This window comes from Eschrichtius robustus, chromosome 9 (assembly GCF_028021215.1).
Source record: "Eschrichtius robustus isolate mEscRob2 chromosome 9, mEscRob2.pri, whole genome shotgun sequence".
Taxonomy (NCBI): Eukaryota; Metazoa; Chordata; class Mammalia; order Artiodactyla; family Eschrichtiidae; genus Eschrichtius; species Eschrichtius robustus.
This window is the reverse complement of record NC_090832.1, coordinates 69,067,434-69,093,229: the sequence shown is the minus strand read 5'-3', so window position 1 is coordinate 69,093,229 and position 25,796 is coordinate 69,067,434. Positions and strand designations below refer to the sequence as shown.

The window sequence follows — 25,796 nt, the reverse complement described above, 5'->3', positions numbered from 1 at the left end:
ACCAGATAGATTTAATTGATATTTATAGGACCTTCCATCCAAAAACAGATTACACTTTCTTCTCAAGTGCACACGGAACATTCTCCAGGATGGATCACATACTGGGTCACAAATCAAGCCTCAGTAAATTTAAGAAAATTGAAATCATATCAAGCATCTTTTCTGACCACAACGCTATGAGATTAGAAATCAATTACACGGAAAAAACATAAAAAACACAAACACATGGAGGCTAAACAATACGTCACTAAATAACCAAGAGATCACTGAAGAAATCAAAGAGGAAATGAAAAAACACCTAGAGACAAATGACAAAGAAAATATGACGACCCAAAACCTACGGGATGCAGCAAAAGCAGTTCTAAGAGGGAAGTTTATAGCTATACAAGCCTACCTCAAAAAACAAGAAAAATCTCAAATAAACAATCTAACCTTACACCTAAAGGAACTAGAGAAAGAAGAACATACAAAACCCAAAGTTAGTAGAAGGAAAAAAATCATAAAGATCAGAGCAGAAATAAATGAAATAGAAACAAAGAAAACAATAGCAAAGATCAATAAAACTAAAAGCTAGTTCTTTCAGAAGATAAACAAAACTGATAAACCATTCTCCAGACTCATCAAGAAAAAGAGGGAGAGACTCAAATCAATAAAATTAGAAATGAAAAAGGAGAAGTTGCAACAGACACTGCAGAAATACAAAGCATCCTAAGACACTACTACAAGCAACTCTATGCCAATAAAATCGACAACCTGGAGAAATGGACAAATTCTTAGAAAGGTATAACCTTCCAAGACTGAACCAGGAAGAAACAGAAAATATGAACAGACCAATCACAAGTAATGAAATTGAAACTGTGATTAAAAACCTTACAACAAACAAAAGTCCAGGACCAGATGGCTTCACAGGTGAATTCTATCACACATTTAGAGAAGAGCTAACACCTATCTTCCTCAAACTCTACCAAAATATATCAGAGGGAGGAACACTATCTAATTCATTCTATGAGGCCACCATCACCCTGATACCAAAACCAGACAAAGATACTACAAAAAAAGAAAATTAAGAGACCAATATCACTGATGAATATAGATGCAAAAATCCTCAACAAAATACTAGCAAACAGAATCCAACAACACATTAAAAGGATCATACACCACGATCAAGTGGGATTTATCCCAGGGATGCAAGGATTCTTCAATATACGCAAATCAATCAATATTATACACCATATTAACAAATTGAAGAAGAAAAACCCTATGATCATCTCAATAGAGGCAGAAAAAGCTTTTGACAAAATTCAACACCTATTTATGATAAAAACTCTCCGGAAAGTGCTCATAGAGGGAACCTACCTCAGCATAATAAAGGCCATATATGACAAACCCACAGCAAACATCATTCTCAATGGTGAAAAACTGAAAGCATTTCCTCTAAGATCAGGAACAAGACAATGATGTCCGCTCTCACCACTATTATTCAACATAGTTTTGAAAGTCTTAGCCACGGCAATCAGAGAAAAAAAAGAAATAAAAGGAATCCAAATGGGAAAAGAAGAAGTAAAACTGTCACTGTTTGCAGACGACATGATACTATACACAGAGAATCCTAAAGATGCCACCAGAAAACTACTAGAGCTAATCAATGAATTTGGTAAAGTAGCAGGATACAAAATTAATGCACAGAAATCTCTTACATTCCTACACACTAATGATGAAAAATCTGAAAGAGAAATTAAGGAAACACTCTCATTTACCACTGCAACAAAAAGAATAAAATACCTAGGAATAAACCTACCTAGGGAGAGAAAAGACCTGTATGCAGAAAACTATAAGACACTGATGAAAGAAATTAAAGATGATACAAACAGATGGAGAGATATACCATGTTCTTGGATTGGAAGAATCAATATTGTGAAAATGACTATACTACCCAAAGCAATCTACAGATTCAATGCAATCCCTATCAAATTACCAATGGCATTTTTTACAGAACTAGAACAAACAATTTCACAATTTGTATGAAGACACAAAGACCCTGAATAGCCAAAGCAGTCTTGAGAAAGAAAAACGGAGCTGGAGGAATCAGACTCCCGGACTTCAGACTATACTACAAAGCTACTGTAATCAAGACAGTATGGTATTGGCACAAAAACAGAAATATAGATCAATGGAACAGGATAGAAAGCCCAGAGATAAACCCACGCACCTATGGTCAACTACTCTATGACAAAGGAGGCAAGGATCTACAATGGAGAAAAGACAGTCTCGTCAATAAGTGGTGCTGGGAAAACTGGACAGCTACATGTAAAAGAATGAAATTAGAACACTCCCTAACACCATACACAAAAATAAACTCAAAATGGATTAGATACCTAAATGTAAGACTGGACACTATAAAACTCTTAGAGGAAAACATAGGAAGAACACTCTTTGACATAAATCACAGCAAGATCTTTTGTGATCCACCTCCTAGAGTAATGGAAATAAAAACAAAAATAAACAAATGGGACCTAATGCAACTTAAAAGTTTTGCACAGCAAAGGAAACCATAAACAAGACGGAAAGACAACCCTCAGAATGGGAGAAAATATTTGCCAACGAATCAACGGACAAAGGATTAATCTCCAAAATATATAAACAGCTCATGCAGCTCAATATCAAAAAAACAAACAACCCAATCCAAAAATGGGCAGAAGACCTAAATAGACATTTCTCCAAAGAGGACATACAGACGGCCAAGAAGCGCATGAAAAGCTGCTCAACATCACTAATTATTAGAGAAATGCAAATGAAAACTACAATGAGGTACACCACCTCACACCAGTTAGAATGGGCATCATCAGAAAATCTACAAACAACAAATGCTGGAGAGGGTGTGGAGAAAAGAGAACCCTCTTGCACTGTTGGTGGGAATGTAAATTGATACAGCCCCTATGGAGAACACTATGGAGGTTCCTTAAAAAACTAAAAATAAAATTACCATATGATCCATCAATCCCACTACTGGGCATATACCCAGAGAAATCCATAATTCAAAAAGACACATGCACCCCACTGCTCATTGCAGCACTATTTACAATAGCCAGGTCATGGAAGCAACCTAAATGCCCATCGACAGACAAATGGATAAAGAAGATGTGGTACATATATACAATGGAATATTACTCAGCCATTAAAAGGAACGAAATTGGGTCATTTGTTGAGACATGGATGGATCTAGAGACTGTCATACAGAGTGAAGTAAGTCGGAAAGAGAAATAACAAATATCACATATTAACGCATATATGTGGAACCTAGAAAAATGGTACAGATGAACCGGTTTGCAGGGCAGAAATAGAGACATAGATGTAAAGAACAAACGTATGGACACCAAGGGGGGAAAGTGGCAGGGGGCCGTGGTGGCGGTGTGATGAATTGGGAGATTGGGATTGACATGTATACACTAATATGTATAAAATGGATAACTAATAAGAACCTGCTGTATAAAAAAATGAATAAAATAAAATTCAAAAATGCAGGGAAAAAATTAAAATTTTAAAAATCAATGAAATCTAGCAACAGGTACTCAATAAATCCTTACTGAATGAATGATTATAGACCAAGAGATGAAAAGCATGAATTAATCATTTTTACAGGAAAATATGGTTGAATCTCCTAAACAAGACACAAAAGCACAAACGTTGAGATCTAGTGAGCTGGATTTCATTAAAATGAAAAACTTCTGTGAATCAATAGATATTAATATGGAAAACATATTGTTTGCCACATATATAACTAAGAAAGGATTAGAATCCATAAAAGATAGCTATTAGAAGATTATTCAAACTTGCAATTAAATCACAAAAGAAAAATTCAAACAAGTAAAAATAAACATGAAATATGCTTAACTTCATTAGTAACCAGACAGCAAACTAAAACAATCCAATTGGCAAAGATCTTAAAGTCTGATAATACCAACTGTGGTAAAGTGGTACAACTACTTCTGAGGGGAATTCAGCAACACAACAAAAAAGCTGAAGTCGCCAATTTAATCAGAATCTCCATGACGTAGGGATGAGGGATTGGCTTTTTAAAACGCTTCCTAGGTGATTGTATCCCAAGAATGAGAACTATCCTAGAGAAACCTGGACATACACACACAATAAAAAGTATATAAAACTGTTCCATGCAATAGTAGTATAACAGCAAAATATGGAAACCCAAATGTCCGTCAAATGGAAAAAAGATAAATTCTGTTTATTTATACAATGTAATAAAATACTAATTAAAGTGAGTGAACTAAACCTGTATGTATTAACACAAATAAATCTCAACAACAACAACAAAAAAATTTCAACAAAATAAGGTGGCTCAAATGTTGGGTACCGTAGTACAGTAGTACAATGACATTTATATAACACTAGAAACCCGGCAAAAGAATACACCACATATATCTTACAGATCTACACATAGGTAGTAAAGGTATTAAAAACATTCATGGGAATAATAAACATCAAATTCAGGGTGGAAGCTGCTTCTGGATAAGACGGTCAAGAATGGAATGAGAGAGGTGTGCACAAGAAACTCCCACTAAATCTGTAATGATTTATTCCTTACTGAAAAGAAAGTGGAGTAAAAATGACAATGTTAAACTTCAACAAGTCTGGAGGTCAGTACATGAGTATGCCTTACATTATATTTGTGCATGCCGTAATTTTTCATATTTTTTAAAAGAATTAGAAGGCTGTTGTCTCAGGCAAAGCTCCCAGACGAAGAAGTGAACCTGCACTGGACAATATTTAAGTGGAGTTCATTATCAAGAGGCAAAGGAGACAGTGTACCCCCATTCACAAAGAAACAAGGCCAACTCCATCCTTTACATCTCGTTACGGGCCAATGAACATTAGTCCAATATCTGTAATGAGAATAAATCAATTCTGGAGCACCTTACTTTTGAGGAATACAGTGGTCACAGACAGAACAAAAATAAAACTTGATTTCTGACTGAGTTTCTTAAATTTGAAACTCTGAAATATAGAAATTCAGGAAAAAAATGAGATACATAAATTGAACATTTCCAGGAAAAAATAATCTGGATAAATGCAATCCTGAATCTTAATACTGCAATTTAAAATGTATACCCCTAAAAAAGAACTTTTTAAAAGCCTTGTTATAAATCTTCAAAACCTTCTAACTTAACACTTTTAATTCCAGAAATCTTAATTGCTTTCAGTCTGCTTTGAATACTAAGTGATTATGCAATTTGAATAACACGTCTAGAGGAATGATTATACCTTTTCATGGATATACACTACTGAAAGAACTTCTTGCATTTACAGAAGTCATCTTGTACTGCCTAAATAATTCAGTCATTCATACTATAATTAAACATTAACAGGTAAACAGATTCTTGATGAGTCTAACATTGTAGGAAATGGGTAGAGAATATAATTCCTATTTTTTTAATCTATTTACAACAGGCAATTTTATATTTTGTTTTTAAGTTTCCTGCATGTACTCATGAATAACATATTTGCGCCTCCATGTTACACAGTTAACACTCATAGTCAGTTTCTCTCTTTTTTTTTGTTTTTTTTTAAGTGACAGACTAATAAAATTTGAAGACTTTTTAATCAAGTACAGGATAACTAAAATTGAGAATTTTCCATTTTACAAAATGCTGTCTTATTTTATCACAATTAAACATTTTTCCTTACTCACTTGAAATTCCTAAAGAATCCAAAGACAAAGAAATGTGCTAAATATTAGGCAACAAAGAGAAAGAAAAGGAGATGCAAAAGTATTAATAAGGTATCAAATGGGTAATTTGAAAGAGTCATCATTGTGCTTTCCTACTATCTCTAAGGCAGTAGCACTTTTTATTTGTTAAAAACTAATTATTATCTCAGCGACATTTTTATTTTATAAATTATAAAAGGTACTTACATTGAATTTAATTATGTCGTATATCAAGTATCTAGGAACAGCCTGTCCATTTACTCTGTCAATAATCATTTCCTTTAAAGAGAAAAGAAGGTAAGTTTATTCACACTTTAAGAGCAATTTCTTTAGTTTGATTAAAATATAACATTCACACAGAAAGTACATAAATCATAAATATACAACTTGATGAAATTTCAAAGTGAACACACTTCTACACGGATCAAATCAATAGACTGTCAGCACCACAAAAAACCCCACCATGAATTTATTCTGTATTGCAATAAAATCATATGACAATATCTCCTCATTTTTTATATTTGAATTACTATTCTACATTTTATGTTTGAATTACTAAGCAACTATTAGGATAAAGAAACTACAAATTTTAAATTCTAAATATCAGCAACATTTAAAAAATTAATTTTGCTAAATCATTATTGCTTTAAATTCTGTTGTATGCCAATTGCTTTAATCATAAAATCTATAGGTATAAATGGTGCCCTTATTATAGATAAAATCTCCACGTGACACACACAGTCCTTCTTGGTTCTGTATCCCTCTACTATGATCAAAGGGAACAGGGCAAGAGAATATGATATCACATATCACAGCCATTAAGTGAAACGAACTTAAAATCTGCACTCTGACAGAAAAAAGAAAAAGGATACTAAAGGATGATTACAGGCATATTATGTAGGATTTTTTTAAATTTTTAATTCTTTTTTTTTTTTCTGCCATGTCATGCAGCTTGCAGGATCTTAGTAATTCCCTAAAATATTAATTCTTAATAATAGGTTTTAACTTAAAATTAATATTCTTTCCTCATATTCTTCCTAGGAAACTAAGCAGTCTTTTTATTATCTAATTTCATGACAGAATATCCACACACAACCATCTAAAATTACAAGGAACACACTGATCGAGGACAAACATATTTTCTAGTTTTAAGCAACTATCACCAATTGATTTCTTTCTCAAATATGTAGTAGTTAAGCTATAGACATTTATTTATGGTTATCATCTTGAACCCAACACTTGACATAAATCACTTTCATTACTTTAAATTTGTTTACTGAAATATTTTTAAGTACTTGTATCTGAGAATTTTATGAGCCAACAAGGTAGTACCAATAACAGGTTTCAACTAATCTTTTCAAAAATGTGTGGTTGGAAATTAAGTGGACTTCCAGGTTCAGAGAGCAGACATCACAGAATTTCCCTCCCAAATTACCTGATGAAATGAGTAAATACATATCTTCTTCAAACATTAAAAATAACAAAAAAGAAAGTTTATTATCAGCAAACTAAACAAGTAAAAAGGAATAAACAAACCAGTAAGCTTTAAAAACTGATAGCCATGGAAACTACCAAAATTCTGGTAAAACAAAAAGGGTTCACCTCCAAGCCCACTAAATCCCCAAAAGCCCTACTTGTAAAATGACAAATCATTGATAACTGTCACTATTACATTCAAATATAGAGAAGGAAACTCAGTGGTTGTTCCTGTCTTTTTTCCCTCTTCCGATTAAAGAGTAATTAAAATAGCAGAACACTCCTCCTGCCTGAAATAAAGCCTACGGGACTGCGTGCTGAATTGGAGAAACAATCTGAGCATTATTGGAATAAAATATGGCTCCCAACTAGCTGAAGAAAACATTCACCCATAGTTTTTAAAAGAGAAGAGAACCCAGGGATTCTAACAAAGACCTAGGCTGTGTGGTGGACAAAATATATGAAGTAATGATCTTCAAGGCACTGGACATCCAGCAACAAAGTACAGTAACTCCTAGGAAACAGTAAATAACTATATGAGCCCTACAACTGTCCCAGCTTATTGGTCGAGGAGAGTTTCCAGGCTTCAATGCAGGCAGGGGGAGCCCAGGAGAGCCCAGCAGTCTCCCTGAATTGAGAAAATAGAGCAGGTTGTCTAGGGAGACCAACGAGGCTAGAGTTTTCACAGCAGAGGATAGGGTGGGAAGAGGGACGTCTGCAGATAGACCCCCATGAATATTCAGCAAAGCACGCATGTGAGGAAACTACTCAAGGTCAGGCAAAGAAGCACCCAAAAATCTTAGAGAGAACCATACATGGCACTCAGCAAGGTTGGTAATAACGCCTGTTCCCACCAGCCAGATTAGAAAGTCTCATAACTCACAGGGCACTGAGTACTCAGAAGGATCTTGTCTCAGTAGTGGAGGATAATTATCCCTAGACTTAAGACTCCTCACCTAACAAATCTTAAAAACAAGACTCAAAGGTACAAACTAGTTCCAAGTAAATTAACTGCATCTCAGAACAAAGCTCAAGAATATTTATAGGAATACAAAAATATTGAGCCCGCAACAAGGTAAAATTCAAAACGTCTGGCAGCCAATCAAAAATTACCAGGTATGCAAAGAGACAAAAATATACAACTCATAAAGAGGAGAAAGAAAATCCATCAAAATAGGCCTAAAACTGTGAGAGACGTTAGAGCTAGCAGGCAAAAATATTCTAACAGTGTTCCATATATTCGAAAAGGTAAGTAGAGACACAGAAGACTTAAAAAAGACTCAAATTCAATTTCCAGAGGTGAAAACTACAATGTCTGAGGTGAAAAATACTGTGGTTGGGATGAACAGCGGTTTAGATGCTGGAGAAGGAGAGATTCATGAACTTGAAGACAAATCAATACAAACTATCCAAAATGAAACGCAAAAAGAAAAGTTTGTTGTTGTTGTTGTTGTTTTAATGAAGGAACATTAGTAATTAAATCTTCAACAGGTGGAAGGGTAAAAATGCACAAAAACGTTCTACTTTTGATGAAAATTGTAAACCCACAGAAAAAAGATGCTGAATCCTTTATTACGGGCCCTACCAAAAAAAACCACAAAATCTGCATGTTTGACTTTCCTAACCTCTGTACTTTTCCATATTCCATTGCCTTTAGTTGAAGTTCCCAGGCATCCACTCTTCTGCCTACCCATTTAACATTTCCTGAGCCCAAACTATACGCTATGCTCTAAGTGCTGGAGAAGTTAAGCACACAGTCCCTAGCTTCAAGGGGCTCAGAGTCATAGAAAGAGAGGAAAATATAAAAGTACCTAGGTCCAAGGAAGAGCTACAGTTTTAATGATAGATGGTCATACAGATAGACTGACCATGTAGCTACCTGTCTAAACCAGGATACTTTTGAGAGTGAAAGAGATGGCTATTAATAACTATACTAAGACAACAAGTATACATCTTTTACTATTCCAGTCAAATAAGGGCATACTGTATAAACATAAGGAGAAGGAGTAGTTATTTCTACTTGAAGAGTAAGACAAAGGTTTGATAATAAGGTGAGAAACCCATTAGCTGAATCCTGAAAGAGGTGGTGGATATCTTCTAGCAGGATGGTGGACAGGCCAAATGGTATTTAAAAGGCATGGAAAAGGTGGTAAACTAGCCAAAGCTCAGTAACAGGTGGGACTTATGCTTTCAAGGGCTCACAGTCAAAGATGATGCTAAAGGCTTAGGCGTGGCCCAGGTAAAAGGAATATTACATTGCGTACTTTGGCTTTCATGCTTTCAGCAATGCAGAACCACTGAAGGGGTGTTTCGGTTTTTTTTTTTAATAAATTTATTTGTTTTATTTATTTATTTTTGGCTGCGTTGGGTCTTCGTTGCTGCACACGGGCTTTCTCTAGCTGCGGTGAGCGGGGGCTTCTCTTGTTGCAGAGCATGGGCTCTAGGCACGCAGGTTTCAGTAGTTGTGGTGCACGGGCTTAGTAGTTGTGGCACACGGGCTTAGTAGTTGTGGCTCGCGGGCTCTAGAGCACAGGCTCAGTAGTTGTGGCACACGGGCTTAGTTGCTCCGCGGCATATGGGATCTTCCCAGACCAGGGCTCGAACCCGTGTCCCCTGCACTGGCAGGCGGATTCTTAACCACTGCACCGCCAGGAAGCCCCCACTGAAGGGTTTTAATGAAAGGAAGTAATTAACTGTGGAAAACCTGTGGGCTTTCAAAGCTCATCTCAAAGGTAACCCATTCCTTGAAATCCTTCCAGATAAGGCCCACTTGGTTCTAATTATCATAGTTAAGTGATGAAATGTTCCTGAATTAGATAGCAGTGGTTGCATAATCTTGCGAATATTAAAAACCACTGACTTATATACCTTAGAATGGTAAATTATATTTCAACTTTTTCAATAAAGTTAAATTTTAAAAAGAAAACGAAATCCTAAAATCAGTTCTTCAGAGTGAAGGAAAATGATGGAACCCCAGATACACAGCATATATTAAACGTCAGCTATGTACGTGTTGATTACACACGTTCTATAAATACAGGCACAACAAAATGACTAAAAGGAAATACATCAAAATGTTAAAATTTAATCTCTTCTTGATAGTTGAGTTCTATTTTATAGCATACAGACTTCCTAAAATTTTAACAATGAGCATGCATATTCCTTTATAAAAAATTAACAGATGAAAAGACATGCCATTTTCCCAAGACTTTTGTATTAACTTTAATGATTAACTGCTATATCCTCCTCTTATCCTCAGTATAAAATTGATTGAACTTCACTGATTTGTTTCAAGTGAATTACTGCCGTATTTCTAAACTCCTATTTTCCACATTCTGTGGGTCAAAGAACATAATCTAGAGAGCAAAACAAAAGCTTCAATGCTCACATCTGACAGCCAGACAATTAGGCAGTTTGAGTTATTCTCGGATTTGGAACTTTACAAAAACAATTTGCAAATGAAAATGTAGAAGAAGCAGGAAACTACAGAGGACTGTTTTAATTAACTAAGTGGAAAAACAGATATGGCAACTATAATTCTGGTCCAAGTAAACCGACATCATGAATCATATTGCTATTTTAAAACCTCACAAGAGTCTATTATGTTGCTCTCAGTTATCCAAGTTTGGGGTGAAAATAAATAGTACTAAGTTAAATCTGCAGGTGGTTAAGCATCTAATTTTTAAGTAGTATTTCCTACCTGGAATGCCCTTGGCCCATGTCCATCAAAAATCTCTTTCTATAGAAATCTTCCCATATCTAATGCCAACTCCTCTATAAACCATCTTTAGTTCCTAACTAGATGTAATTCATTTCTCCTCTAAACCACCAAAGGACTTGTTTTAAATGCCACTCTTCGGGTTATCGTTTTATTCATTACCTATCATTCTCCGTCCCGACCCAATGAAGTAATAAGATGTCTCCAGGGTGAGGCCTTCTCCTCAACCTTCTAAGCAATGCCTGCACTCCTGGTGTGGTACGTGATAGGAATGAAAAACTACACTAAACTTTTGCAAATGCTATAACTTGAGAGTCTTTTTCTTCCTTTTATTTTATGAATTACAATGTTAAAAAACTATCTTAAATAAAATGAAAGGAACAAAAATCAAAATATTCTTGCTGTTCCCATGAACCAATTACCAGAGCTGCTGTATTGGCAATGCAGATTATGGACAGCACAACTCCAGGGGTAGCCGTCACATCAACTACGATAAGAACGGAACACCTTAGAGATGCACAGTAGCAATACTTCCAACCTTATGCAGTGGCTCTGTCAACCACAAGGGGGTGTGTGTGTGCACGTGCAGCATACGTGCGCACACACGCACAAATGTGTTAAAAAATTTACGTATATATGTCAAAATATTTTACCACACACACCGTCACTGATATGAAAATTTATAATACTAGTAGCCTCACAGAGTGCACAGTATAGACAATTCTGTTACTCTATAGTTAACTCTTTGTTCAGTCTCCGTTTGCCACTCAGTCTCAATCAACTATACTACCTTCTTTCCTTCTTTCTAATCTTTATATCCAGCTCAGTCAACCTCTCCCTGGACTTCTGTCATCACTCTTTAGGACCCACCTAAAATTTTCCTTGATCTCATGTCCATTGCTCTTCTCCACACAACCTCAAACTCTCACTCTCGCTAGGTCACATCCTGAACCTTCTCATCACCCAAAACTATACCTCAGAAGTGGCTGATTCAAACATCTCATTCTCCAATCACAGTCTTCCATCTTCTGGCTTGCACACTCCAATATTTACCTGGTAAATTTTTTAAAAAGCAATGGGATGGGGGCAACAAGCATTCAGGTCACTTGGAAAATGGTACTCCCTCTGTTAAACAAATAAATACATATTTTATGCATGTGGCTTTCATTAGGGTAATTCTATCATTGAGAGTTTAAATGAACATTCACAAGCTACTCACTATTTTCCCAATATCATTGGTATAAATCTGAAACAGAGAAGCAAATTTCATCTTAAGACAGGAAGCATTCTCATACAAATTCCAGAGACTATTAGCCAGATATAGTTCAATCTGCCTTGTGAAAAAGGTTCAATACTGAAAAAGTGAAGAAATATTAAAGAACATGAGTAGCATCCCTGTAGAAAAGAAACTTACAGTTGTGGGAAGTCATAAGAAAGATGTAGAGTCCCTTTTCCCTCAAAAGAAAAACAGTGAAGGTGTGGCAAAGAGATAAACCACACAACCAAACATAGCAAACAGAAAGGTAAATGGTCTGGAGATAAGCCTACCAGAGATCATTCTGCAGAGAAAAATACAAGCTTCTTGTTGTACAGATTTGCACACGAAGTGTAACATACTAATTCAGCCTAACTTCCCAAACAGCCTTGTTCACCCGAAAGCTAAATAAAGAGAGCAAAATCTAAGTGACAAATTTCAGAATAGCCAAGAGATTGGATATCCTTGCACTATCAGACATTAAATTGTATGCTAAAGTTACAGCATGTAAGTCAACCTAAAACTACCACAGGAAGACCAAAATTTTAATGGAATGGGAAAGCGAATCAAGAAACAAACAACAATATAAGGGAATCCCATGTACGATAAAAATGATATATCTAATTAAAAAGGAAAAATACATTACATTAGCAGACTGGTGCTGAGGCAACCGTTTAGACATTTGGAAATAAATAAAACTGTATCCCTATCTTACTCCTTTTACCAAAATGTATCGTGGATAGATCAAATATTTAAATATGTAAATGAAACCATAAAAGTATTAGAAGGAAAAACAGGGGACTATTATAATAATTCTGAAGTAAAAACATCTCTTTCTTAAAATGACACAAAGGCCAAATATTAAAAACCAAGGTGTTTAACTACTATATATAAAATAGATAACTAATAAGGACATACTGTATAGCACAGGGAACTCTACTCAGTACTCTGTAATAACCTATATGGAAAAGAATCTAAAGAAGAGTGAATATATGTATATGTATAACTGATTCACTTTGCTGTACATCTAAAACTAACACAACATTGTAAATCAACTATACTCCAATAAATATATGTTTTTTAAAAACCAAGGTGTTTATAATTTACCTACATAAATTTAAACTTGTGCCACGGAAAACACCAGAAAAAATAATATTTTTTCAAAATATGGGTCATAAGGTAATACCCCAATAGACAAAAACTTCTCATAAATCAGTAAGAAAAACATGAACACCCAACAGAAAAATGTATGAAAGATCCGAATGGGCAACTCACAGAAGAAATATAGTAATTCTGTACTGTACTAAATACAGTAAAAAAGAAGTGAAAAAATATTAAGCCTCCTTAACAATTCACATAAATTAAGAGGTAAACATTTATTTCACTATGTGCCAGACACTATTATCAGCACTTTATATAAACTATCCAACGTAATCTTCACAACAGCACCAAGACCTAAAGTACTGTTATTAGCCTAACTTCACTACAGATGAGGAAACTGAGTAAATGATATTAGGGCCCTCATACAATAACTCATGGAGCCAATAAGACACCATCAGTTAGAGTCAGGCTCTTAACCACTATGCTATACTGTCTCCTAAAATGAAAAAGTCATTTAAAATTAGAAGGTTTTAAATCTTCAAAACCCAGTGTTTAAGTCAGTGCATAGATCCTTTACAAATGGATGGCTGAACTGTACATGTGTTCAAACTTCCTGGAAAGAAGGGTGGCAATTATACATGTCAATGTTTAAAATGGGTAATGCCCTCAAATCCAGCACAGTAAACACAGTACAGTGTATCAGGTGACTGTCCCTGCCTTAGGAGGACCACTCCTCTTGTACGCCAAGTGGTACTGCCACCAATGAGTTCCTGGCCTCCACTGTCACTCTTCCTTGGATATATATATAACTCAGGCAAGGCCCTCTGGAATCTTCCCTGGGATTGATATATAGATATTGGGAGAAAAAAGTTCCCTTTCTGCTTGGGTTGCAAGGCAACTTGCCTCCCACATGGAAAGAGCCTTCATGCAGAGTGAGAACAGACAGACAAGTAAGCAAAGAAAGAGAGAGAAAGACAGCATGCCCAATATCACTTGAGTCCCCAGATCCAGCCTGAAGCAAGCCAAGCTGAAACCTAATTATTTGTGCCAATTTACTTCTTTTTTCCTCAGTTACTTTAAGTAGAATCTCACTTCTAAGAATCTTAATTATAAAACTGCACAACTGTGAAAGAAAAAGGTATAAGGATATGCATACAAGTACGTCTTATAGTACAAAAAACTACAAAAAATCCAAATGTCCACCGACAGAGGGCTGGCTAAATTAATTACAGAATTGTTTGTCAAACTTGCCTAATTAAAATCACTTGGGCATTTATTAAAAATAAAGATAACTTGACCCCTGGGAGAGTCTAATTCACTAGGTCTAGGATAGGCTACTGGGATAGGCCATATTTTTAACAAGCACCCCCTATAATTTTCATAAGCAAGATAGTCTGGAAACCCCAAATTACAGTGTTTACATATACAGTGGTCTATCATTCAGACTTTTATGTGAAAAAGGTCCAAAACACATTGCTGAGTGAAAACAACACAAATTACAGAACAGATTAACATTTAAACCTTTTCATGCAAAATTATGTAACTATCCACGTGGGTACATATTTGACCAAAGTACTCATTTTCAGCCAGGGCAGAGGTACCTGTACTCAGAATCTTACTGGGACTGGAAGGGGTCCCAACTCCCCAAAAGATTCTGATAGACATTCTGTTTAAGAATCTATTCTCTGAGTTACTGTTACTAATATGAATGTGAATCCTTCAGGAGCAGATGTTAAGATTGAATGTTCTGGCACAGAGAAAAGTCTGGAATAATGTTCATCAAAATGATAACAGAAGTTACTCCAATGGTAGGAGTTCATGTGATTTTTACCAGCTTTTTTGTAACGTTCTGTATTATTTTAATTTTTATTTACAATGAACCAATGCATTTAGAATGCGGGAGAAGAAAGCTGTCTGCACAGGAGAAAGTTAAAATATTTTTAATCAAGTGATTTTGTGATTATTAAATATAGATTTTCTGAATGGGAAAATTCTTATCAGCTTTCAAAATTCAAATGTAAAAGTACAAGTGGCTGCTTTCAAAGGCACGATCCTCTTTCAACAAGAACTATTAGTCCATATAGCTGAAGAACCAAGGAAAAATGTGATATGTCATATCACTCAATTAAAATTCGACTGACAAGTAAAACAATAAAATGAGTTTTTCAATAAGAATTTTTTTCAATCACAAAGAACAAAAAAATTAAGATTTAATTTTGTTCACTTATTCTGTATCTAAGACAATGATCAAGTGACAGTAAGTGCAGGTAAGAGATAAATGGAATTTAACATCTTAACAAAAACTAGATTCAATTGTTTAACTGTCAATTATACACCAATAAAAAAAACTTTTTAAAAAAACTGGATCTGATTCTAAATTTCCTGTTTAATTATTAAAAATACACATTTACTTGCACAAGAAAGAAAAACAGCAATGTTTGATTTTTTAAAAAAAAAGATAAAATATGACTTACCCCATCTAGGAGAGTATTTGATAAATGCATGCGGAGATCTTTACGAAATGGAAATTCCAGATTTGAAACATGAAACACTGAATTATCTCTATCAATCATAAAAACTTCATTTGTGCCATCAATCAACATCATATACCTTAAATGAAACATTAAAAAGATAACATTAACAGTAAAATTCAAGAATAGAGTCGTAAGAAATAACAGTTGAACTGTTTTTCCTTAGACTTACAATAGCTGCCTGGAGTAATGTTCACCAGAGTCCCCCCCTCCACCATCATTCAGATTAAAGTACCACAAATAACAAATTCTTTTTTAAAGAAGTTTTTGTTTCCTATAAAAAACATAGGGTATAGAGAAATCAAAGCTCTTTATGGAAACAACATGATGTTCAAGAGCAACCTTATAACCCATCTTAGGAGAGAACGGTTGTCTAACTTTTATTAGATCTTAAACATCAAAGTTTACAAAACACACAAACACACATATATGTAATTATGGAATTTTATTGGCCCAACAACTATACAAATTAGGGGTTACTCTCTCCACTTTGCAGTAAAAAAAGAAAGTGATTTGCAAATGGCCAGACCTCAAAGTACCTAATGTTCCTTCCACCACACAACAGTGAGCAGAACAGCTAACCCCTCTCTTTGAATTAATGTGATGATATAACCAGATACCACCATTTCAGGTACAATGCTCATTCATTACTATAAAATTAAAATATTTTTTAACACAAGCTCATGAGAATTTTTATTAGCCAATCAATATATGGGGGAATTTATATACTTTAAAATGTGTCATCCTTCAAATGGCCGAGTTACTATCACTGATTCCCAATTAGTCGATCGTCAAGAACAGAGCTCTACTGCACACCATATATAAAAATAAAGTCCAGATGGATTCAAGTCAAGGAAATTACAGACCAACAGGCTAGACTACCAAACAGATAACAGCAAGATTTGGGATGAAAATGGAGACCATACCCAGGTACCAAACTCTTCAAAGAATGAGAGAAATCTGACAGCAATAAATTAGAAAGTTAAAAGTCATGAGCCTCAAAGGAACAGAAGAATCACTGTGCAGTTTTGTTTGTTGTTAAATGAAACACTGGAAGACTAACAGTCTGGATGTACCACTGAGAAAGGAGGAGAATGCGGACCATCTGCCTAATTTCCTACCCATGAGGTAGGTCAGAAAAAAAAAGCAGCAACTCAAAGATGGAGCTAAATCAAGTTAAGGCTGGGGAACAGAAGAAACGTTCAACAAAGGGACGGAAGCAAACATAGTACATGGCAGCTAATATAGAGGACAACTTGTTTCCCACAAACAAGTGTTCTAAAAAACAGAGAGACGTGTTCAGGACAGACGAGGAGAAATGGGAGGGCTGATTAAGGTAACAGAAGTGTGTGACAACAGGCCGAAGAGCAGCAAGGTAGACCAAAGGGGCTGACTTTTGGGGACTGGATTGGAAGCATGCTGTTACTAGTGTTTTCAAAATAATTAGTCGTAGCAGGCCCCTGGAGAGGAGGTGAAGGACTTGGGCCCTTGCTATGTATTGAAAGGGCTGTATCCTTAGGAGATGGGGATTGTGAAGACTCAGGTTGCACTTGGAAAAAGAAAATCAGCCTCAGTCTGGACTGACTGTGCATCTGAGAAAGTCAGACCAACTGCCGGGCCAGCAGGCTGGCAGACAACAGGAATACTTAGTTCCCAAAGCTCTCCTGCACATGCTTTCCAAAAGCAGCAAATCCTGGTAGATAGGGAGAATCTAGTCTTCTTGAAGAAGTCAACCTTGCCCTGTGTGGTGTTTCAAAGAGAATTTAAATCAACATAAGAATAGGGCAAATAAGGACTTCCTTGGCAGTCCAGTGGTTGAGACTCTGAACTTCTACTGCAGGGGACATGGGTTCGATCCCTGGTTGGGGAACTAAGATCCCGCATGCCGCGCTGAGTGGCCAAAAATAAAAAAAGAATAGGGCAAATAAAAAGCCTTGTGATACCTTCTGCAAAAATGGTGCTGAAGACACAATCCATCATGTTGTTTAAGGACCTAGGTCAGCATTTTGCAAACCTTATTATTTACTTTTCGGATTTCACGGCAAAATAAATTAGGGAAACACTATATCTTTCCCTGGGAAAGTCAAGATACATATCAGGAACATTTAAGGTTGTAAGAAAACATGTAAGGAGTAACTCAGTTTTCCTGGGTCTCTCCCATGTATACAGGAGGTATACATGTTATTAAACTTTTTCTCCAGTTTAAAAAAAAAGAAAACATACAAAAGTCTGTTTATCTTATTTAGCCCATTATTTCCTAAACTTAATCCTGATATCTGTTAATATCCGGCAGAATTAGTATTCTTTTCTCTCTGTTTTTTTTATTTAAATTTTTTTTTTTTTTTTAATTTTTCGCTGCGTTGGGTCTTCATTGCTGCGCGCAGGCTTTCTCTAGTTGCGGTGATCGGGGGCTACTCTTCGTTGCAGTGCACAGGCTTCTCATTGCGGTGGCTTCTCTTGTCGCGGGGCATGGGCTCTAGGCGTGCGGGCTTCCATAGTTGTGGCACACAGGCTCAGTAGTCGTGGCTCACGGGCTCTAGAGTGCAGGCTCAATAGTTGTGGCACATGGGCTTAGTTGCTCCGCGGCATGTGGGATCTTCCCGGACCAGGGCTCGAACCCATGTCCCCTGCATTGGCAGGCAGATTCTTAACCACTGCGCTACCAGGGAAGTCCAGAATTAGTATTCTTTATTCACAGTTTGAGAAAAGCTGGCTTATGCTAACAAATTTCAGAATTCAGAAAACAGAAACAGGACTTGCCTGGTGGCACAGTGGTTAAGAATCCGCCTGCCAATGCAGGGGACATGGGTTCGAGCCCTGGTCCGGGAAGATCCCACATGCCGCGGAGCAACTAAGCCCATGTGCCACAACTATTGAGCCTGCACTCTAGAGCCCGTGAGCCACGACTACTGAGCCTGCGCACCACAACTACTGAAGCCCACGCACCTGGAGCCCACGCTCCACAACAAGAGAAGCCACCACCACAATGACAAACCCGCGCACCGCAATGAAGAGTAGTCCCCGCTCACCACAACTAGAGAAAACCCACGTGCAGCAATGAAGACCCAACACCGCCAAAAATAAAAAATAAAAAATAAAATAAGAAAGAAAGAAAGAAACGGTTTCCCTCTTCTGATCATAAGATGATAACAGAAATTATATTTCCCTTTTCACTGGCTGCCCAGAAGCTCAGAATTAAATATTATGTTCAAATAGAATAAGTATTAAACCCCAGGGTGCTGGTACATTTTGCTTTTTCTGTCATAATTATTCTCTATTCATTTTTTAACACACTTATTTGAAATATATATATATATATATATATATATATATATATATGAATGCATACATATCTTACTATCAGACTTTTCTTTTTACTTCAAGTGGAGTATCAATTAAAAGAAAATACTATCTATGTATACTTATGCATAAACAGATTTAAAAGACCAAGGAAGGAAAGGCATTAGAAGATGGAATTCACTATAAAGGATTGCTCATGGGAAACTCAGCTTGCATCTGCAGAGATATCAGAGAAATTATTTAGCAGTTGGTATTCAGGGATTCTTCTGCACATATAAATTTTCAGGCTTTGGAACAGAAGTTTCTGGAATGTGATTTTTGGTTTGAACTCCAGTCATTCCGAATCACATGTACTTTTGTTACGTGATACCCATGAAAAATAAGAAGCTATTTCCCGTTAGGGAAGAAAGGTAAGGAATGTGGAAATAACCTCAATTGCAAATTTAATATACAGAATTACTAAATTATTTGTATTATATCCATTCTCATTAAAGACAAAAATACAGAAGTTTCACTGAATTAGAAAGCATTGATTCACTCTTTATATTGAAGTATATACACCAAACCATATAAATAACAGAAAAGCCAAATTTATAAACTGCTTTTATTTATTTATTTGTTTATTTATTTATTTATTTATCGCTGCGCTGCGCGGCTTGCGGGATCTCAGCTCCCCGAACCCTGGGCCCTCGGCAGTGAAAGCGCAGAGTCCTAACCACTGGACCGCCAGGGAATTCCCGTATAAACTGCTTTACTTTAAATACTGGTTTTCCAGCTTGACTAGAAACTATCCTTCGCAGCAGTCACTGAGATGTGAGATAGCTAATCAAGTAAAACCACCAATTATACATTAATACAATTCAGGAAGTACATAATTAAAGAGGAAAACTGATTAAAAACAAAATATTGGTAATTAATACCACCTTAGAGTTTTAACTCACATTCCTAAAAGCAGTCTGAGGGTAAAATAATCTTTAAACATCTTATAATTTAAATTTGTCACCAATATTCATTAATATGGAAAGAGATCCACAATACAGTAAATGAAGAAAAAGCAAGTTAAAAATCAGAATGTATGACTATGAGGGGTAGGGAGATAAAAAACTCTGTATGAATAGTAAAATAGACAGGAAAGCCTACACCAGAGAATTATCATCTCTATGCGGAATTATCAATAATATTTGCTTTCCTCATTATACTTTTTTGTACTTTTAAGAAATTATAGAAGTAAGCACAAATTGCTTTTACAAGCCAGGGGGAAAAATATTAAAGCTACAGAAAAAACAAAAAATAGAAATACAGTCTAATCAGAGTCTGAGAAATGTTTTTTTCCTTTGGCAATAAAATAAGATGGGATGTTAAACCTCGATGGTCATATACCACAGCAGCTTCAACATTAGAAGGTATTTCTCCTCTCCTATTATAAAGCATTCATAGTGGGTAATAAAAACAGAAAAGTTGATCATTTAAATTGATTCATTTCACCACCATCTCTTGTACCAATTCCTATCAAACTCACTATGGTTTTTTGTTTTAAATGATTAACCAATTAATTTTTTAAAATATTTACTAAAGGGCCAACAAGTTATCAGGCACAGATGCTAGAAATATAACAATGAACAGCACAGGTTCTTCACCTAACTTCATATAATTTGTACCCTTAGCAAGAAAACAAGACATTAAACAAATAATCCCAAACATAATAAGTATTGACAAGGTGAAGTACTAGGCACTACAGGAGCATACAAAAGGCAGAACCTGTCAGAGTTTAGATATCAGGAAAGGCATCCCAGAGGGATTCTCATGTAGCTGATAATAACAGCAGGTTATGATCACTTAGTGAGCAACGGCTATGCAGGGAGCAGTGTTCAAAGCCCTTTATATTAACTCAATTAAGCCTTACAACAATCTTACCATGTAGAGAAAATTATTGTCCCCATATTCCAGATGAGGAAACTGAAACCACAGTAAGTAACCTGCCCAAGGCCATAAAGCTGGCAAAATAGCAAAGGTGTTATTAAAACCTAGACAATAATCTATCTCGACAGCCTTTACAGTATCCTGCCTCTACCTGCATTGTGCAGAAGTTAACCGAGCAACTTCTGTGGGGGGTGGAGGGAAAAGGCAAGGGGAGATGGGGTGTGTGGTGAGAACCAGTGCTTGGTACAGTCTACCAGTTGCAGTATCCTTGAGACAAAAACAGAAGGTGCGTGTTTTGGCAACAAAAAATTCAGAATACAGAAGAATGGAGAGAAAGATGGAAATGGCATGGCTTGAGTCTAGAGAAGTAGTCAAGGACTTAGTGATTCATGAAAACTCTTTTTCACTTTATTCCAGAAAGTGGAAAACCACTTGCATGAGACAAACAGAAACCATAATAGGTAATTCAAACCCAAGAGATGTAATACAGGAAACTGGTTACAAAGATATTGGAAAGCTGAAAAGGTTAACAAGGGAACATGAAGATAACAAGAGATGAGTAACTGCAAGAAGCACTACCACCCAAAGGGCTGCGGGAACAAAACGGAAGAGGCGTGTTATCAGAGGCCAGGAGCTTGGAGGATGGGCGTTGCTGAGCCTGGAAGAGGGTGGGGAGGTCCACGGAGCTCAGGGCTCAAACCTCTAAGGAGGTGGCACCAAATGGCTAAGACCTGGACCTCTAAGGAGAGGAGCACAGCACCTCAAGTTTCAGTCTCTTACAGAGGAAGCACAGAAGGGAGGATACTCAAACAGCCTAGTGGGTGAGGAAATGCAAGTGGCACTCATTTGCCTAAGATGCACCCTCCAGAAGTTGGCATCTCTGAGAGGGAGCAGTGCGCTTGGTGCTGGGAGTGCCAAAAGAAGCTGGGAACGAAGTAAGAGTTGTCGCTGGCGGCTGGAGGGGTAAAGAAAGTAGAAACAAGAGAAGTCCCTTCTCTCACCTTCCTAATTCCTCCATGCTCCCCATGGTAAAACCCAACAGGAGGCGAGCTGGCAAGGGAGTCAGAGAAATGCAGTTTGCGGAGTCCCTCATCACAGTTTAAAAGGGTGGAACGGGAGCTGAGAAATAGCAGGTAGAGAAACACAGACCACTGAAAGGCTTTTAGCAAACTAACAGCACAATCTGACCTGCACTTTTCAAAGTTCACCTCCACGTAATGTATACTCCTATAGGATAGGAACCGATCTGTAGACCAGAGAAATTATGAGGCTTTTATGGTACTCCAAGTGGGACTACGGTGGCAATGATAACTTAGAGGTAAGCAGATAAATTCAAAACGTGTTAAGAGGCAGACTGACGGGATAGTGCGCCCTTGACTGGCTGTGGGGCTGAGGGGCAGAAGAAGCCGAGGAGGACTCCCAAGCTTCTGGCAGGAGGAATGAGTGCACTTTATTTGCTGAGCCGTGGAGCACTGGAGGAGGAAGCAGTCGCTGTTCAGTTTCGTTGGGGAGTAGTGACAGACAGGATACGGACATGGATCTTTTCATTTTTACATCAGAAACCAAAAGGCCCAGATTTTCTCTATCCCTGTCTCTAGCAGGTTGGAAGTAGGGTCTAAGTCAGACAACCAAATGCTCCCTTCCCAGAACTTTTAACTTGAGTGACAGTGAGGCACAGGAATAGATGAAAAATGATTCAGAGCGACAGCAGAGGCACCGTCACCAAGTGCCTATGGGTGGCTTCCTATTCCAAGTGTTCCTGTGCCTGACCTTGGCTCTGGTCCTTGCTGCCTGGCTTCCCTTGATTCCTATCCATTTTCTGAGACTGGTTCTCCTGAGAGCCAGCCTTCCAATATATTCCTTTGTTTACATTAGCCAAAGTTGATTTCTACTGCTTACAGTCGATGCAATGCTAATGGATATGCTGTTTGGTTGTTGTTGTTTTTTTCCCATTTTGCCCACTATATACTGCTGAATTCAAGTAAGTTATATATGCCCATGACAGAACCACACTGTAATGTCCCCCAACCTATCCTCAACACCAATGGTTATGTGATACCAGCTCTTTACACAATAACTTCATGCCAAGAGATATGCCATCTATTTCCTGTCCTTCAAGAGAGATAAGTGTACAATGTTAAGCCCAGAGTCTACCTTCCCTTTGTATCTTTTCCCTCATAAGAATTCACTGCCAAACCTCTACTGTTTCTATACCAGCTACATTTCCTCTCATTTCTATTCCCAGTAGAACTGGCATACAGCCTCTGAAACCTAATTCTCAAGATTGTAGAGAAATAGTTACATTAAAATCTCTTGTAAAGAAATTCACAATTTAGAGCCACTTCCCCAGATACAATCATAAACCTTCCTGACATAAGAGCAGTTGGTCAGACTCTGGCCCTGACCCACCAACACCTGTCAGACATTATTCCAGAAATGATGCAAGAACTGCTGACTTGCTGAACCCCAGCTTTCTTCCTTCCCCATGGGGGTTTAGGCACACTTTGCCTTTTTCTCTCACTAGCTCACTGCTCAGTAAAATTGATCTCTGGTAATCTCTTTTGCAAAGTATATCCACATCCTCTTTAACCCATTTTCCCCCCATTTCCTTCAACTCTTAAACCAAAGAGAAATTTACGTTATGTATATTTTACCACAATTTTTAAAAATGAAAAACCATTTTCCTCCTTCTCACCTTGTTCACTTAGTTCCATTAATGAGCCTAAGAGAGCTCTTATAGAGGCTAGTGACACACCTGTATCAAGCAAAATTAAAAGTCGTGAGTTTTTGATCCACCTAGACAAAATAATCAGTGTCACAAAGTCCCCTCACAGTCTCCATCATGCTCTCAATCTAGCTCCTCCTCATCTTATAAAATTCAAATTCGTTTTCCCCAACAGAGTTTTTATAAACTTCTTTATTTGTTGCAATATAGTTTGTTTGGTTACCTGTATTGAAACAGTACATATTGTCACTTTTCACAGCAGACAAACACAGCAAATGATTTAGCTACCTTAGGAATTAAGCAAGCTTTATAGGCTAGGTTGGGAACCTAGCCACCATTTAGACTACAATTCTATGGAAACACAACCTAAAGTCTACCAACATAAATTAAGGAATCTCAGAAAAAGACTTCAGATAACTTGAAACCATCACCGTTTACACTGCTTCCACAAAAAGACCAATATTTGATGATAAAACAATGTAATCCCTACACACAGCTTTACTTTCAAACATAATGCTATCTATAATCTGTTTATCTGACACAAATAACATTTCAACCTTTGAAAACAAAAACTATTTGAAGTACAGCTTTACCTTATTTTATCTTCCCAGAAACTCAAAGAACTCATATTAAGGTCATTCTTATTTTCACATTAACAAATTAAAGAGAACATAGACACAAACAGTTAACACTACCGCCACCTAACCTTTTTTAAATTTTTTATTTCTGCTATTAACAATCACTGAAATGAAGACACAGTCCTAACATATTCTTCACATAACTGTGAAGACAGTTCTCTTCATCAAAAACTATCAAAATTTTCATTCAACATTATAAAAGATTCCAACCTAACAGGTATTTTTATCTTGATTTACTGATTCCATACGCAGCGTAGACTTCTTCAAAAGGATTAGCTCCTTTTTAATCTTCATATCACATGAATTTAAAGTTATAAAACAGATGTGATTAAAGTTTTATAGTCTTAAATTCACTTTAAGACCACAGCTTCATTCTATTATGTGATCACTTGTATACATACAACAGTAATTAAACAGACAACGTGTATTATTTAATTTTAAACTGCAAAGCCCATTCACTTCCCCACAAATTTAATTGTCAAACTTGTCTAACCAGCCTCTGATCTTAGAATGTTAATTGTATGTTAAACGGCAGGTCAAAAGCATGCCACTGAACATTTGAACAGTTTGCCAACATTTAAATGTATCCTACTTAAGCATAGTCATCTTTATTTTATATGTTGTTTATACAGCAAATTTTCCACTATGTTATGTTCATCTGAGTTTTAAGTTTGGTACTTGGTAAACTTTGTCTATGGAAAAATCATCAGTCAAAAGACTTTTATTTCAACTTGGGTAATTCATCGCAAGTAAATCTTTAAGACCTAGGGGTATCTACCATTTAAAAAAAAAAAAATTCCCAAATCCTCCAAGCCTTCTCATTAAAATATCATGTATGCCTATTTCTATTAATAGAGAGTAAAAATTTTTAAAGCACAGATGTTTCTGTTTCAAGAAACCCCCTTCAACCAGAAAGATTTAGTCTGTGCAAGCTTAAAAATCAACGCTCTAAAAGAATCTGGCAGGTGTAGGGCCCAGTATCAGCTTCTAGAGTCCTCCCTCCCATTCCACAGAATTAATGATACATAATACCAATAATCAAGTATATAATAAGATTTAGAGTAAATTTCTTCCAAACCACTCAACAATTTAAAAATTTAATTTTCTTACTTTGTTTTCATGAAGTATGAATGGTACCAGTGCTATCATTATGGGCTTTGGGAAGAAAATTCCAGTTCCAGAGTCTGTAACACCAGATTCAATCTGCTTGCCATCTAGACCACTAAAAAATAGGCAGGCATCTGTAACCAAAAATCTCATCAAATATTATAAAATGATTCTAACTGCCCAACTCCTAAGTATATGCTTTTTTTTAAAAAATAAATTTATTTATTTATTTATTTATTTATTTATTTATTGGCTGGGTTGGGTCTTCGTTGCTGCAGGCAGGCTTTCTCTAGTTGCGTTGAG

The 25,796-nt window shown here is 36.5% G+C and overlaps 1 protein-coding gene across 4 annotated transcripts in view; it reads right to left on the bottom strand.

The window, feature by feature from the left end:
- Window positions 1-25,796, bottom strand: part of RNGTT (RNA guanylyltransferase and 5'-phosphatase) — a 264,091-nt gene that overhangs the window by 180,598 nt on the left and 57,697 nt on the right. For all 4 annotated transcript variants that reach the window (XM_068551481.1, XM_068551478.1, XM_068551480.1 and 1 more), the window contains 2 exons: window positions 15,747-15,882; window positions 5,930-6,001 (listed from right to left, as the gene is read on the bottom strand). In XM_068551481.1, the coding sequence (XP_068407582.1) occupies window positions 5,930-6,001; window positions 15,747-15,882 (208 nt within the window). The remainder of the gene's footprint in view (window positions 1-5,929; window positions 6,002-15,746; window positions 15,883-25,796) is intronic.